The following is a 14,478-nucleotide window of genomic DNA, read 5'->3' on the forward strand; positions in this document are numbered from 1 at the left end:
AGTAAAAATTGTAACAAAATTATTATTTTATGAAACTTGACATTATGACAAATCTAATGATATATTATATAATAATATTTATTTAGTTTTTAGAGGTGAAAAAACTAAGTCAACCATAGTATGTGAATAGTGCAATTGTTAAAGAGATACATATTAAAAAAAACACAGAAGGAGTGTAGATGATTGTATACTGGATGCATATAAAGTATAAACTCGAAAATTAACCAAGTTAGCAAGCTTTAGGAATCACTGTAGAATTTTGAAAGGACATTGTCTGTAAAAATTTTGTGCAACGTTTTTGCTACAAAAGGGAAGGGGTGGCGCCGGGAATTGAAAGAGGGGATAGGGCTGGCCGGGTGGGTTGCTGATGAGGGAGGTGGGTTGCTATGGTGGGGAGTGGAGAGTTTTTTATTTTTTAATTATTTTAAATTTAACCATGATTAGATTATAATTACATATAATCATTAATGTCACCATTAAATAATTATAGCAAATTAGAGTTTACTAAGAATAATAAGTTTCCAAAGATACAGTGATATCAAAGAGAATTTTCCAAATAATTTTCTATTATATAAATATTTTTTCCTTAACAATACAGGATTACAGGCCCAGCTCTTTATAAGTTTAAGGATATCTGATACGTTTATTATAAGATCTCTGAAACTCTAACCCATTCAACATCTCTCAGTGATACGCCTATCTCTATCCTCCATTGAACCTGCTTTTGTGGTAAGCTTTGTTTTCCCTTTCTAATCATCAAATATCAATTTCATAATCTAGCTTTTATCGTTGATCAAATTTTTATTTATTTTTTTTGAAACAAGGGTTAGGGACTTAGGGTTATGGTATTTGGTATTTGGTAGCAGACCTAGCAGTGTTTGTATGTCTGGGTTTTAAATTAACCGATTAATTATTAATTTTTTATATCCAGAGCAGGTATTGCTTGGTATATGGATCGGCTTACCAATTTGCCTGATGAATTGTTAATTCGGGTGATTTCGTTGCTTCCCACCAAGGATGCCGCTGCTACTTGTTCCTTGTCTAAGAGATTGAGGCGTATATTCCCTTTGCTCACTAGCCTCGACTTTGATGTTTCACCTATATCTCTTTGTTTGAAACATCCCTATGCAATTCAACGTTTCCCCACTTTCGTGAGCTTTGTTGATAATGTACTCCAACCACACCAATCGCGGTATCTTACCAAGTTTAGACTTCAAGTTAGCAGTGTTGACTTTGACACACTGTATTATAATGGTTGCTATGCCTATGAGTGTAGGCAAGGTTGCCTCCCTGACTTGAATTCTTCGCGACTTAATGCGTGGATCTCTTATCCATTCACCCTTTGTGGCCTTAGGGAGCTTGACCTCTGTATTCTGGTGAGATATCCTGGTGATACGCAGTTGCCCCCGGCAATTTTCTCATGTGAAACATTGGAGGTGTTGAAGCTTGAGCTCAATATTGGCCTTGATAATGTTTATACCATGCCATCTTATCGTCTTCCAAACTTGAAATTGCTCTTCTTGTGTGTGTCTTCTATTGCTGATGATGGCTTTCTGTCAAGGCTAGTCTCGAGTTGCCCTGTACTCGAAGACCTTACATTCACAGCCATTGCAAACCGTGCCAAAATCACAGCTATTACGTCAACATCCCTTCGAAGAATGTGCTTAAATATGCGTATGTGTGGTAATTTTCAACAAGATTACAGTGACTTGGTGCTTATCAATACTCCCAACCTTGAGTACCTTGTGTATGATGATAATTTAGCAAAATGTTACTCGATATCAATAATGCATCGTCTTGTTAAAGCAGTTCTGTGTTTATTTGAGATGTTGGAATATGATGGGTATCAAGTAGCTTTTCAGCAAATAATTAGCCTTGTTAAACCCTTGTCTTATGTTCAACATTTATCGTTGAAGGGCTTCTTAGTGTCGGTATGTCTCTATCTCTAAATTTGTTTGATGCTATTATATTACTATTTTTCTACTCTATCAACTGTCGAATTTACCAGTTGGCTAACTTGTGGTTGTAGCGATTCGACACGGTTGATGAAAAGGTCTTAAAGGATCAACTGCCCGTGTTTCATAACCTTAAACATCTAGAGCTGGATGGAATTGAAATGTATTGCTGGAATAAACTGTTGTTGCCCTTTCTCAACTGTTCACCTGTCTTAGAAACACTTGTTTTTCAAGAGGTTGGTGTGTGTGTTATTTTAGTATTATCTTATGTACATATGTTGAAACTCTAAGCGAAACTTGTTTTACAAAATTTTTAATTATTATTGTTGCTTATTTTTATAGGGACTACACGACGAGGATGATGATGCTAATTCGCCTACCAGAAAAAATGAACTCGAGTTGGAGCGAGAATTTTTTAGTACAGATCATGAAATTCCTATATGTTGCAGATTTCATCTCAGAAGAATAGTGATAAAGAAATACTTTGGAATAGAACGCGAAGTGGTGATAACCAAGTTTTTCCTAAGACATGCATTAGTTTTGGAGAAGCTAGTCATATACTTAACTCGAGATGAATATGTAATACCATATCAAAATCAGATGTCAGTCGAGAACACATTGAAGAATTTACCAAAAGCCTCAGTCACGTGTTCGATTCAAGTATTATGATCACCATATTACATGTTAGCATGCATCTATCTATTCATTATGCTGGTAGTGATATTGGTGAAAGGTTCTTCTGGAATCTCCTCTGATTTCTTCTGAATTACAGTTTATGGCTTATCAAATTGACGTTCTCTTTCCCAGGGTTATCTTTTGTAAAGGACTTTTGAGTTTCTTCTTTTTGCATGTTCAAGCTCGTACTAGGTACAAGTGGCTGAGTATTTTTTGTAGGAATTTTATTTGCTTTTGGAGTGTCTTTTTTTCTTATTATTTTGTTTCCCTCCAAATCGGCTTTCCTGGCTGCTCTTCCCAAAATTAAAGGGGGTAGGATTAGCCGATTAGGCACAATAACCAAAGAATCTTGTGATTGGTCCCCAAGATTAATTGTAGGGATAACGGAATTTCGCTATTATCAAAACTTTTATTTTATTTTACTACCTATCAAATCCTGTATTTTAAATTTCGCTACCAGATAACGGAATCCGTTAATAATTCCATTAGTGAGATCCAGCTACCCTCATTACCACCTTCCGGCCACCACTCCCTCCTTAGCCACCCTAAATGCCTCCCCTTCAGCCACCAAAAAAATAAAATAAAATAAAAATAAAAACAGCCACCAAGCCCAGCCCCTCCCGTTAGCAGCGCCCAGCTCCGTCAGCAACAGTCTCAAGCAGAGAGTACCGCAGCCAGGCTGCGGCAGATTGCCCCAAACCGCAGCCCAGCTCGCTGTGGACTCCCCTATTCAGCAGCGTGCTGGCTCGTCCAGCAGCTCGTGTGGGCAGCAGTTCAGCGATGCCAGTGCTGGGCAGTCACCGTTGATGGTAATTATCAATTATCATATTATCACCAGCATTGGTACCAGCTACAGCACCCTAATAGATAACACTCAAAACAAAAGTCCACCCTATTGTTGCCGTTCTTTGAGGAACAATGGTGCACTAGAAATTAAGTGAATGCCACCAAATTAAACTTCCTGTTTCACTATTCATTGCATACATTTAATCCATCACAAAGAGCCTAACTCTATATTTCATTCACATGTTTATTTCAGGAAGAGAAGATTTTACAAAGCTTGAAAATTTCCTTCCAACAATTAAAGTCTTAACCTATTACAAGATGCTATTCAAATTTCCGATGTGCTAGTTTCAACCAGTCCTCACAAAGTTGTATAAAAACCAATCCTCAACAGTGGCGACTACACAAAATACAAAAATAAATCACATGTAAACAATTTAACTACATGCAAGAACAATCAAAGCATGTAATGAAAAAAAATCCATTAAAATGCTACGGTGCACAAGCAAAACCATATGACAAATGATGCCAAGATTGTGATTACATCAGACGACTTGGTAGTTTTCTGTGCAAAGCTGGGTTCTTTGTGAAAATTTGGGAGGAGGTCCACCTTTTAGTGGCAAAATGTTGGTAACCTGCACAATCACAAGAATATTAAAAACAAGAACTAAATCAGAACATAAACAAAACAAGAATAAGCAGCCCATAACATATAAGTAACTGATAAGAAAAGAAACCCAAATCAATGTTTACTCTTCCAAAAAATAACACAAATTCTCAAGTATTGACACAAATCATATATTTCAAGCCCAGCATCAACATTAAAAAAAAAAGGGAAGAACAAGTTATCAGGTACAACATTGACTATATACAATGGTGTTCGGTATTTATCAAAAAACCATACCTTTAAGTCACTGAACGTCTTTGTAGCAGTAAATCGCACAGAGATGGGAAAGAAAGCAGATGAGTCTGCTGCAGGCACAACAAACTCCAGAGCACCACTGCAACATCATAAAAGATCAGTATTCAATGTTTCAACTCTTTTTTCTACCAAAAAACATAATTTATAGTTGCTACATTATCTTTCATAAAGGAGATACTACTCCATAGTAAAATAATCACCTGCGATTAGAATCATCAATCAGAACAAGGGACCACTCCAATACAGAATTTCTGGGATCATATCTGTCAAAGAGATATATGCAAAAGCGTAAGTTTCCAGCACTTTAAACATATATTGGACCCCGACAGCATGAAAAAAAACTACAGCAATGCCAGCAGAAAGCCAAATCATCCATGAGTAGGAATACTGACTGTTGATCTCATGCTTGACATCTTTAACCAAGATTATAAAAATTACTTTGTATGATATTAATCACTTTTACTCACCTCCAGTCCCCCTCAATTTGCGTTACATTTGGTGCCTCTCTAAGAGCAGGAAGGGGTACTGAGATAACAACATTTTGTAGATCAAACATTGTTGAAGCTTCATACTCAATGCTGACGTAAGTATCACTTCCAGAAATGGAAGGCCAGCAATTGACTGCCATAAAAGAGAAATCATGAGAAGATGAAAACCAACAAAATCAAAAAGCCCAAGTGTAGATATTATAGAGATAAGTATGCAAAGCAATAAACTCACTTGTCAAAGGAACAGCTGTTTCATCTGTACTCTGCATTCTCCACCTTAGAAGACCAACACCATCTCCTTGGCCAGTGGGAAAAGGTCTGTTAGGATCTTTAAGACCCAAAATACCCTCATTTGAATACAGCTCTTTGTTGATGTTAGGGTGCGTTTTGAACAAGACACTAGGATTGCCACCAGACTCAACCTGCATATTGCATAGCAGACAAACCATTTATAACAGAGAGCATGATATCTAGCATAAATAGTTTAGAATAAACGAAGCATATGCAACCTGAAGTACTACTAAATACAATAAACCAGAACAAATCCTATTATGGGGTGTTCGCTTGGAGGCCTATAGGCTTGGTTTATTATTTTATTCCCAACCGCTGGCATGAGTCTTTGTTGGGAATGGGATGGGGATTAAACCCCACTATCCCAACAGATTAATATCTAGGGAGGGGGACAGGGAGCATGTATTATGAGTGGGATAAGGGATTGGAAACAAATTAACCATGGGAAGAATCTTAAGGTATTATAGTAACTTTTATTACTTATTTCCTAACTTCATCACCTGCCAAATTATAGACTGGGAATTTATTTATGAGATATGGCCTTGAGAGGGAGGTTAAGACTTGGGAAGGCCACCAAGTAGAAAAGTAGGAGCAGAAAGAAGTACCTGAACTTGGATAAAAGCATCTTTCTCCTCAAGAATCTGAAGAGACAGAGTGCCTTGTACATCAAAGTTACTGAGACTTCCATCTTGTTTGAGCGTCACATTGAGCTTCTCCTCCACAGTCAATGTTAGAGGATCAGTAGGAGGTGGAGCAGCAGCCTTAGATTTGCTTAATGTTGGTGGGACATCCTCAACAATCATTTCACCTTCTGCTTTCAGGGATTCCAAGAATTTGTTTGTTCCTTGTGACTTACCAAGCTTCATACCAGAATTCTGTGGAGCAGAAACAGGAGCTGCTGGACGACCTGATACCACCAACCAAACAAAGAGAATCAGCAGTGGTAGAGTGAAAATCAAATCACCACTTTACCAAGAATAATAGAACAAGCCAAAGAATGTATCATGTACAGAAAAAACATCATACAAGCAAGATCATCAGTTAAGACTGTGATTCATTTATGTCAACCTTTGATATGACAGAGACACGATATCAGCAGCCTATATCAGACCCCAAACAACTAAACCTTAATTTATACAGTTGGCAGTACTTTCTAGATGTGTAACAATTGGATAGCTATATACTTCAAATGATGCAAGTATTGACAACAAACCAACAGCGTCAGAATTTATAAAGTCAGCTTTAAAAATATGAGAATATTGTGTAATCGTCCCTTCACATTATGTATACTTCCTCCATTTCTTTTTAGTCAACACCTTTTGACTTTCAGCACTACTATTCACATATGTTAATTTGACGTCATTGCGTGGTTTATTCACAAGAAACAAACATAGTCGTGTGGAGTCTTGTTTGATTTGTCTCAACGTCTATCCAAATATCAAAATTTTATATTTTTTGTTATACATAATCAAATATATTAATATTTGAAAGTATGCATTGGCAAACATGTTACATGCCTAATGAAATATGTCAAATAATTATGAAATAGAGGAAGTACGAAATACTCATATGCGTTATTATTTTTGTTCACTCTGGCTTGCTATCAATCAACATGATAATCACCCCAAAGCTTCTAAAGAACCTCCTACCTTAATTACTAGAAGGAGTCAAATATTCACAAGGAATCACAACCTTACCCTTACCTTGATATTGTCAAAAGATAAAATACTTGAGCTATCAAATAAAGCATCTGAATCATACCTTTTGGCTTGGTGGAGAATGAATCCAGATCAGTTGACGGTCCAAACCCAGAATTACTGCCAAATCCACTAGTGCTGCTAGATATACTCATGTCACTGAAAGTACTTTCCAGTCTTGAAGAACCCATGGACGACATGTAATTACCTTTGTCACCCCTGCTCTTTTCCATCTGCCAAGGTCAAACATCATTTTATTGATAAACCTCCATGTATACAACAACCCAGTTGCCCGTCTATCACTGATAGAAACAGCAGAGGCACGGAGAGAGGCAAAATAAAATGATACCTTGTTTTTCTCAATTTCATTAGCTTTGCGCTTCATTATATCCTTGGTTTCATTAATCTTACTTGCAATCACCAGCTTGTGCAACTTCTCTTCATGACTTTCCATCTCACAGTACTGTTTCACCTGTGCAACGGTGACAGTTTCTTTGTGCCCAAGGGCAATAATTTCATCAAAGGCGAATATGAGCTCAAATGCTGCTCTACATATTCCTTCTTCATCCAAAGAGTAAGCATATTCTGGTACCTTTGCATGCTTAAGGAATAACACTCATAAGACAGTAAGATATGACTAAAATCACATCCAGCAACATGAAAGAGGAGGAGCTTTATAGTACTGAAGGAGCAATAGAACATACAAAAACAAGAATAACAGCAGCACGGACATGCACATAAGTAAGAAAGGAAATCAATCTAGTTTCCAGCAATTTAGTCAACAAAAATTGAATTAAATTCTGAGCTCATAGTCTGAGGAAGCACATATGAAGGATACAAGTTTAGAAAGCATCCGTAAGGTCTCCAAGTCCTCCAAAATATTACTTTGCTTGTTAGTAACCACAAGCAAGAAAAGAGCTTCAATAGGTTGGTAAACGTATCGGACATTTTCAGTCTCAACATAAGTATGCTGCTTTCCAGTCCCAACCAGCTTAGGAAAGGCAGCAAGGAGGCCTTCAATTCTTATGCGACTCATGTCCACAAATTGCCTGGAGACAAGAGCTGCAAGGAAGTTGGAAAAAGAATTAATGCCACTACAACAAAAGTCAGACATAAACACAGAAACAAAGTTTCATCAAATATTCTAACAGCAAAAAATTATGCTTGCAACACCTATTTCCATGCTATTCACGAACCATGTCCTACGATACCTTCAATGAGCAAAGAACGGAAACTAAAGAGCCACAAGCATATTTTCAGCTATATGCTGGCACTAATTCCAATCTAGACTAAGCATCAATAGTGAGATTCCTCCAAATCTGCATTTAACTATAATTAAACTGAAACAAAACACAATGCAAAAACTTCAAAACTACAAAGGATCTATGGAACTGCATACATCATCAACATATAACAAAGCTCAAGGTGCACTAGAGCAATAAAGGTCCTTTTGCGCATAAGCGTGTTCCTTTATATAATATAAAGGATAAAAATTTACTGAAGTGTGCGTCATGTGCTTTTGGCACGCCTCTTTGAATGCACCTTTCCTAGAGCAAAAAAAGCGCTCTACTCTAAACAGCTATCACCTAAGGCACATTTTTTTTAACACGATACATCAGATATATTTGAAGACACGTAAATGTTTATCCTGACGAGAATTAAAGAATCACAATGTTGAACTGCATGGACTATGGTTAGAAGCAACAAGCAAAGTCAACTGAACCAAGAGTTGAAGAGTAGACAATCAAATTAGAACGTTGGGAATCCAGAATAAATGCACAAAAACAACAGCTAAAAATTTTGGCTGTTGTGTGATTCTTAGAGAGAAATTTGACAGTCCATGGCAGGCTGGGCCAATATAACAAATTAAGAATGATGAAAAGAAGCAATAAAATTAGAGGAATAAGCTTAGATATGAATCATATAAAAATAGCTAATATGACTACTGACCAATAACCTGCAAACCAGTCAGGCACCACTAGAAACATGAGAATTGTGGAAAGCTCAAAGATATATAATTGAAAAACTAATAAAGAACTGGGGTATGAGACGTCTGAAGACAATAGCTTATACTCCTTGTAAAAAAAAACACCAAAAAATGCAAACAAAAAAAGGCGCATGAGATTCAATGAATGCATATTAATTGAACAGACATGTATCTTACCTTTGCCAGATTTACTGATGATGGAGGCGGCAAGAACAACCTGCATCATCAAGAATCATACAATCAATAATAATGCCAGAGAAAATATGCAGAAAGAAACTTATAATTTGTCACATCATCTAACAAGCTAGCAAAATCCTGTTTGTTAATCACACAATCATGCACTCTGATGGCCCCCCAAAAAAAAACTCAACTTTTCTTCATAAATAAATGATGTAACGGTACTCGCTTAGTCGCTTCCATTTCATTTACCCCCCCAGATACCAAAACATCTTTAGAAGCTGGGCAAAGTGAAGGTCATGTGCATAATATATAATGCTTCAACTTTCAACAAATTGAAAATCGAATGTGACAAAACAAAGAGAAAATTAACTCCAATTCTAGTGCACGTAGTACAAGAAGGCAAAAGGTAAACAATGTAGCTAGAGATCCCAAACAACGGTCATTCTTGTCTAAAATACGTATAAAAGCAATATTCCTTGCACACTAAAACCTTATCAGCAACAGAGCAGTATCGGACGTTTGACAGATTTAATGTGATGCAAAAGTAGACTTCATATGCTGTTCGGTTGAGTCAAACAGAAACAATCAAGATAATTCGGCTTAATACCACTTCATAAGCTTCATCCAAAATCACTTCGAAATCAAGCAAATTATAGATAAATGCAAAGCCACACAACATTGGCAATTTCATCCAATTAAAATGGAACTGCGAAGGAATTGACTTACCATGATTACGCCTCACAAAATCCAACAGCTCAAAATCAATTGAAAACGAAAGACAAATTCACGCAAATTTCCTGAAATACATACAATGTCATAAATTAATAAGCATAATTCAAAACCCTAACAATTAGCAATGCAGAAGATCTATGGCTGTAATATCTAGATCACCAAAACAATTGACAAAAAAAACACTATTATCCGATTAGAAATCACGAATGCGGTACAAAATTAACTGATTTACGATATATTCTCGAAATTTCTAATCCAAAAAACCCTAATCAAACAATTCTGATCAAATTAACACTAAATCAAACAAATTCATTCGACAATCACAAAATTCAAACAATATAAATCACGAAAAATCAGATCCAATGAAACAATCATAAATATAATCAATCAAATCAACAATGATAGATCTCATAATGAAATTAATTCGTCTAAAAAGATGAAGAAAAGAGGAGAGAGAAAATGGCTTACTTGGGATGAATCGAATCGGAAGGTGGAGAAATGGTAGATCTCCGAGCAAAAGAGCGAGTGTGGAAAAAAGAGAGAGAGTTTGTTCAGAAGTGATTGTGAGATTTGGAGCTGCGCCTTTTAAATATTTTCATTTTCATTTCTATTTTATTACGAGTAATACTTTTATTGTATTATTTACTCCTTAATTGATTTGTAACTTTGAATTGAAGGAAATTTTTCTTCAATTTGAGAATTTGATTGATTTTTGTTTGCAATATGTGACAGCAAATCTAACCGATGATAATTGAGAATTTAAATAAACTATAAAGAATAAGATTAATCTTTGGATACTAGTAATTTAGTTTGAATATTTTACAAACAACGTGTTTTTACGTGACATTCAGTATATCACACCATGTGGCTACTTGTAAAAAAATAGAGAGTAAAATAAATCCTATAACACTCACTAAGTAACCTATGTAGTATTGATGAACTAACCTCTGTAATACTGATCAAGTGATTCCTATAACACTAACAAATTAAGGTAACCTATATGATTGTTCGCATAGTGTGGCCAACCACATACTAGGTACATAAGTTGATAGTGAGCTTTTAAAGTTACTTTTTATAATAATGATGATTGTATACACGCTTTTCATTGTTAGATTAATGAATGTACTACTTTGTGATTAACGATAATTAACAACAATGAAAATAGGGGGAAAAAGCAATAAACAATGCAAGACAAGGAGAATTTACTATGGGCACCCAAGAACTGAGAGAAAAAAACCCGCCTATCTATCCACTATAGAGTAATTTTTTGATGAAGAACAATGTAGTTTATATGCAAGCTTTCAAAGCACCATGAAAGTCCCCAACTCAAAATCACCTTTTGCACTCTTAAACCCTAAGAATTAGGGCAATTACATTTAAGGCGCTCTCTTCACTTCGTTCTCTTCATCTTACTCTAATACATGACTAACAAGTTGTTGGGTTTTAGGTATTCTGAGCGGAATTTCATGAATCTCATTCATACGCATCTAAACAGGATCTCATGCATATATAAATAAAGGATCACATAATAGTTTAGAATTACCCTTTGATGCGTGAATTCCCAAGCTTTCTTCTACCTTCTGGCGGAGATTAGAGCCCCAATTGTTGCTCCTCTAATATTGGTCCACAAGTGTAGATCGAACCTCCACCAATGCTAGTTGGACGGGAGAGATTAATCTCCTCTTCTATGGAGAGTTTCTAACCGATTGTAGAGAGAGAGAGGAAGGGAAAAATATTACGTTGTTTCTTTATGAGAGATGAACGTCGTTATATTTTTCCCCAAGCCCTTTGTTATATATAATCATATTTTCTAATTAGGGCAAGACTTATTCCTATCTTACTCCTTATGGTCAGTCATTCACTAAGCCCAACTTTTGGACTCGGTATTCTTGTTCGACCTAACATTGTAATGTGTGATCTCATAGGATCCATTTAGTTGGCATTAGTTTAACCCAATGATCAATATTGGTCTCTAGCAAGGCGTAAAGACGACCCAACTTAACGAACTTATTATCTCCATAATACGATCCATATCATATTAGTAATTGCACGAGAGTCGAGGACACATTTCCTTCACAAGTAACAAGTGCACATGAACTAAACTGAACTTATTAGAGCTAAACTAAACTGAACTTAAAATAATCATATGAGAACATGCCCTCAGATTAAATTAGACCAATTTATAATAATTTATATCTAAAATATTTCATTAATTAAATAAATTTAAATTCTAAGCGTTTAATTTATTCCGAGATTATATAGTTAATTGAAGAAAACAGAGCCTTACTTAATGCGAAAGGAGAGGGAAGATGGGCTTTAGTTCGAGAATGGATATTGGACTATTTGTGTATTCGATTACCGGGGACCCTTTAAATAAATGGGCCATATGCCGGGGGTCTTGTAGCATAATCCTAATATATAGCCAAGTGCATGCATTTGACTCAAGATCTTGCTTAATTAGCGTAGCGTGTTTGCTACTTAAGATAATGGTGCTAGTCTGCTAGATGCATCAATAGTCAATTTCCCTTTAGTTTTTTCTAACGTGAGGAATAGGGTGCACTTTCAGATGTACTAGTACTCGGTCTATAGGTATTAGGTTTTGTTAATTAATTAACTTCTAATTAGGTGAATTTGATAGATGAGATCAGAGTAAATTTATGGAACTACTCCACCATAAATGTATATATGTGAGAGCAAAGCCATACAAACCAAGAAAATAGAGTAAACAAAAAGAAGTGTTAAACATATACGAGTACTTCATAGAATATGCACTATGTATTTTATTTGCTACTTATCATGCAAATGTTGTGTTTCAGGCTAAAAAGTGCAATATCATTTATTCATATAAGGCCTTAAATGCTCTGAATTTTGGCATGAGTCGTAAGAACTTATTTGAGGCCTCTTATGCTATGATTTTTGGTTTGAACCGCAATATATGAACTACCAACTGCTATGATTTTGGGTTTGAACCAAAACATTTTGTGAAGGGTGTGAGTGTTGTGCTTGTCCTGCTATGACTATTGGCTAAGTGGCTAACTGTATACATGGCACAAAAAATACAACATTAAGCTCATTTTTTACCGTATATATAAGGTCTTTTTCCACTAGTGTAAATGTGTAACTATTTGGTAAAACTACGATGCTTATTTTTTTGGCTTTTTTATGGTAAAATTTATGGGATTACGGCTTTGACTGATTGAATGATAAAATTGTAGAGTCGTAGTTAGAGATTTAATTTGATTTGTATATTTCAAGCATGTCCCTATAATCAACCACTAGATGTTAACTAGTTTAGAAAATGTAAGACTTCCTTGTCTTTCTTTTTCTTCTTATTTTTTCAAGTTGTTGGTTGAAATATTCAATTATTGGATAACAGAGAAATATTGAGCATGAATAGAAGTCAATATACTTTGTTAATTCCTGAATTACTAACACAATCAAACATGACACATTTGCTAATGCACTACTTTCATACGAAATAATTATTATCATGATTGAATATTAGTACAAAAAAAAATTAAAATTGATTGTGAAACTTTATGTCAATTATTTTACACGATAACCTTGACTTTGGATACTCCATTAGGAAAAAAAAAAAAACCCTATAATTAGAGTCGGTATATGAACAATGCAGAAAGTCAATCAAACGGTATTAGTAATTCTAAAATGTAGATACTATATATACAAATTAAAATACAATATTTCATATTTGTGTTGCCAAGATCTTGTTGGAATCATCTTAATGTTTATTTTTTAGTTCAAAATATAAATAATCATGTGGAATAAGCAAATTTGTTTGGAGAGCACATACTTGATATATGTTTGTACTTTTTACACTGACATTCTTATAAATAATACAAACTTTAATCATCCTACTTAATAATTTTGATTTAGTAAAATATGTTCTAATTCAATAAGAATAAGTTCTAGCAAATTAGTAAAATATAGTAATTTTAAAGAACAAATATTATAGAATTTGTAAAAATAATTTTTAATCAGTTTAAATTATTTAAGTTCAACAAAAACATTTTCATTTAAACAAAAATAAGGTAAGGAGAACAAGAATTTAGTTATTTTCCGAGGCATATGAGCAAATACCAAAAATCAAGTAGATGATGTTACGATTAAAGGTTTTATATACCCATAAAATGTAAATATGGTACGAATATGTAGAGGTGTTAGTTAAAATCACATCCAATTCGAAAAATATCCGATTCAGATTTCAACTCGCTTGAACATAATAATTTAACATGACTCAACTTTTAAAAATGAACCGGACCCGACCTCATCATACCCGATTCGAACATCCAAATTCAATAAGACAACTAATAAAGTTCTTTGTATAAAAACCGATTCTAAGCATTCCTTCAAAAAAAAAAAAATAAAAAAAAAATCTAAACGGATGGTTGACATATGATTAGTTTTCATTGCAACCACAAGTCCATAAGTATAGTAATCTAGGCCAATAATCTTCTTAACGGCAAATATTTACTTGTATCTCTTCTACACGGCTCTACCACTTATTTTTTCTCCTAAATTACAATTACTAGTACGCGCCCGTGCTAATGCACGGGTTATAATTATTAATGGGATTTAAAAATATATATATATATATAACTAAAAAAATAAAAAAAAATTATAAAAAAAAATAACTAAAATGATCGAAAAGAAAAATATGGTGTACATTATTGTTTTTTTTTTTTTTTGAAATAATAATATGTCACATTTTAAATTATTGATAGGAATGTATGAAATTAAAACAGAAAAA

General features: G+C 34.7%; 2 protein-coding genes across 2 annotated transcripts; one reads left to right on the top strand and one right to left on the bottom strand.

Moving 5' to 3' along the window:
• The first annotated feature begins 950 nt into the window (after window positions 1-950).
• Window positions 951-3,571, top strand: LOC145557913 (F-box/LRR-repeat protein At4g14103-like). Its single transcript, XM_081619090.1, has 5 exons — window positions 951-1,931; window positions 2,030-2,191; window positions 2,298-2,615; window positions 2,728-2,822; window positions 3,385-3,571. The coding sequence occupies exons 1-5, from the start codon at window positions 951-953 to the stop codon at window positions 3,569-3,571; spliced, it is 1,743 nt and encodes a 580-aa protein (XP_081475216.1).
• Window positions 3,572-3,631: 60 nt separating this feature from the next.
• Window positions 3,632-10,313, bottom strand: LOC145558719 (coatomer subunit delta-like). Its single transcript, XM_081620037.1, has 12 exons — window positions 10,179-10,313; window positions 9,705-9,775; window positions 8,976-9,015; window positions 7,650-7,873; window positions 7,161-7,403; window positions 6,876-7,044; window positions 5,720-6,021; window positions 5,056-5,245; window positions 4,803-4,956; window positions 4,536-4,598; window positions 4,318-4,414; window positions 3,632-4,048 (listed from the first exon to the last, which is right to left on the bottom strand). Exons 2-12 carry the CDS (start codon window positions 9,705-9,707, stop codon window positions 3,959-3,961), a joined length of 1,575 nt encoding a protein of 524 aa, XP_081476163.1. The 5' UTR covers window positions 9,708-9,775; window positions 10,179-10,313; the 3' UTR covers window positions 3,632-3,958.
• Window positions 10,314-14,478: the final 4,165 nt, after the last annotated feature.

This window comes from Chenopodium album, chromosome 9, assembly GCF_948465745.1.
Source record: "Chenopodium album chromosome 9, dcCheAlbu1.1, whole genome shotgun sequence".
Classification (NCBI taxonomy): domain Eukaryota; kingdom Viridiplantae; phylum Streptophyta; class Magnoliopsida; order Caryophyllales; family Amaranthaceae; genus Chenopodium; species Chenopodium album.

Excerpts from the sequence above, each read along its gene's own strand:
- LOC145557913 (XM_081619090.1), top strand. The coding sequence starts at position 951 with ATGGATCGGCTTACCAATTTGCCTGATGAATTGTTAATTCGGGTGATT. Across the intron at positions 2,192-2,297 it reads AAACACTTGTTTTTCAAGAG|GGACTACACGACGAGGATGA; the intron begins GTTGGTGTGTGT and ends TTATTTTTATAG. Across the intron at positions 2,616-2,727 it reads CAGTCACGTGTTCGATTCAA|TTTATGGCTTATCAAATTGA; the intron begins GTATTATGATCA and ends TCTGAATTACAG.
- LOC145558719 (XM_081620037.1), bottom strand. Across the intron at positions 7,874-8,975 it reads CATCAGTAAATCTGGCAAAG|CTCTTGTCTCCAGGCAATTT; the intron begins GTAAGATACATG and ends ACTTCCTTGCAG. Across the intron at positions 7,404-7,649 it reads TACGGATGCTTTCTAAACTT|GTACCAGAATATGCTTACTC; the intron begins GTATCCTTCATA and ends AAGCATGCAAAG.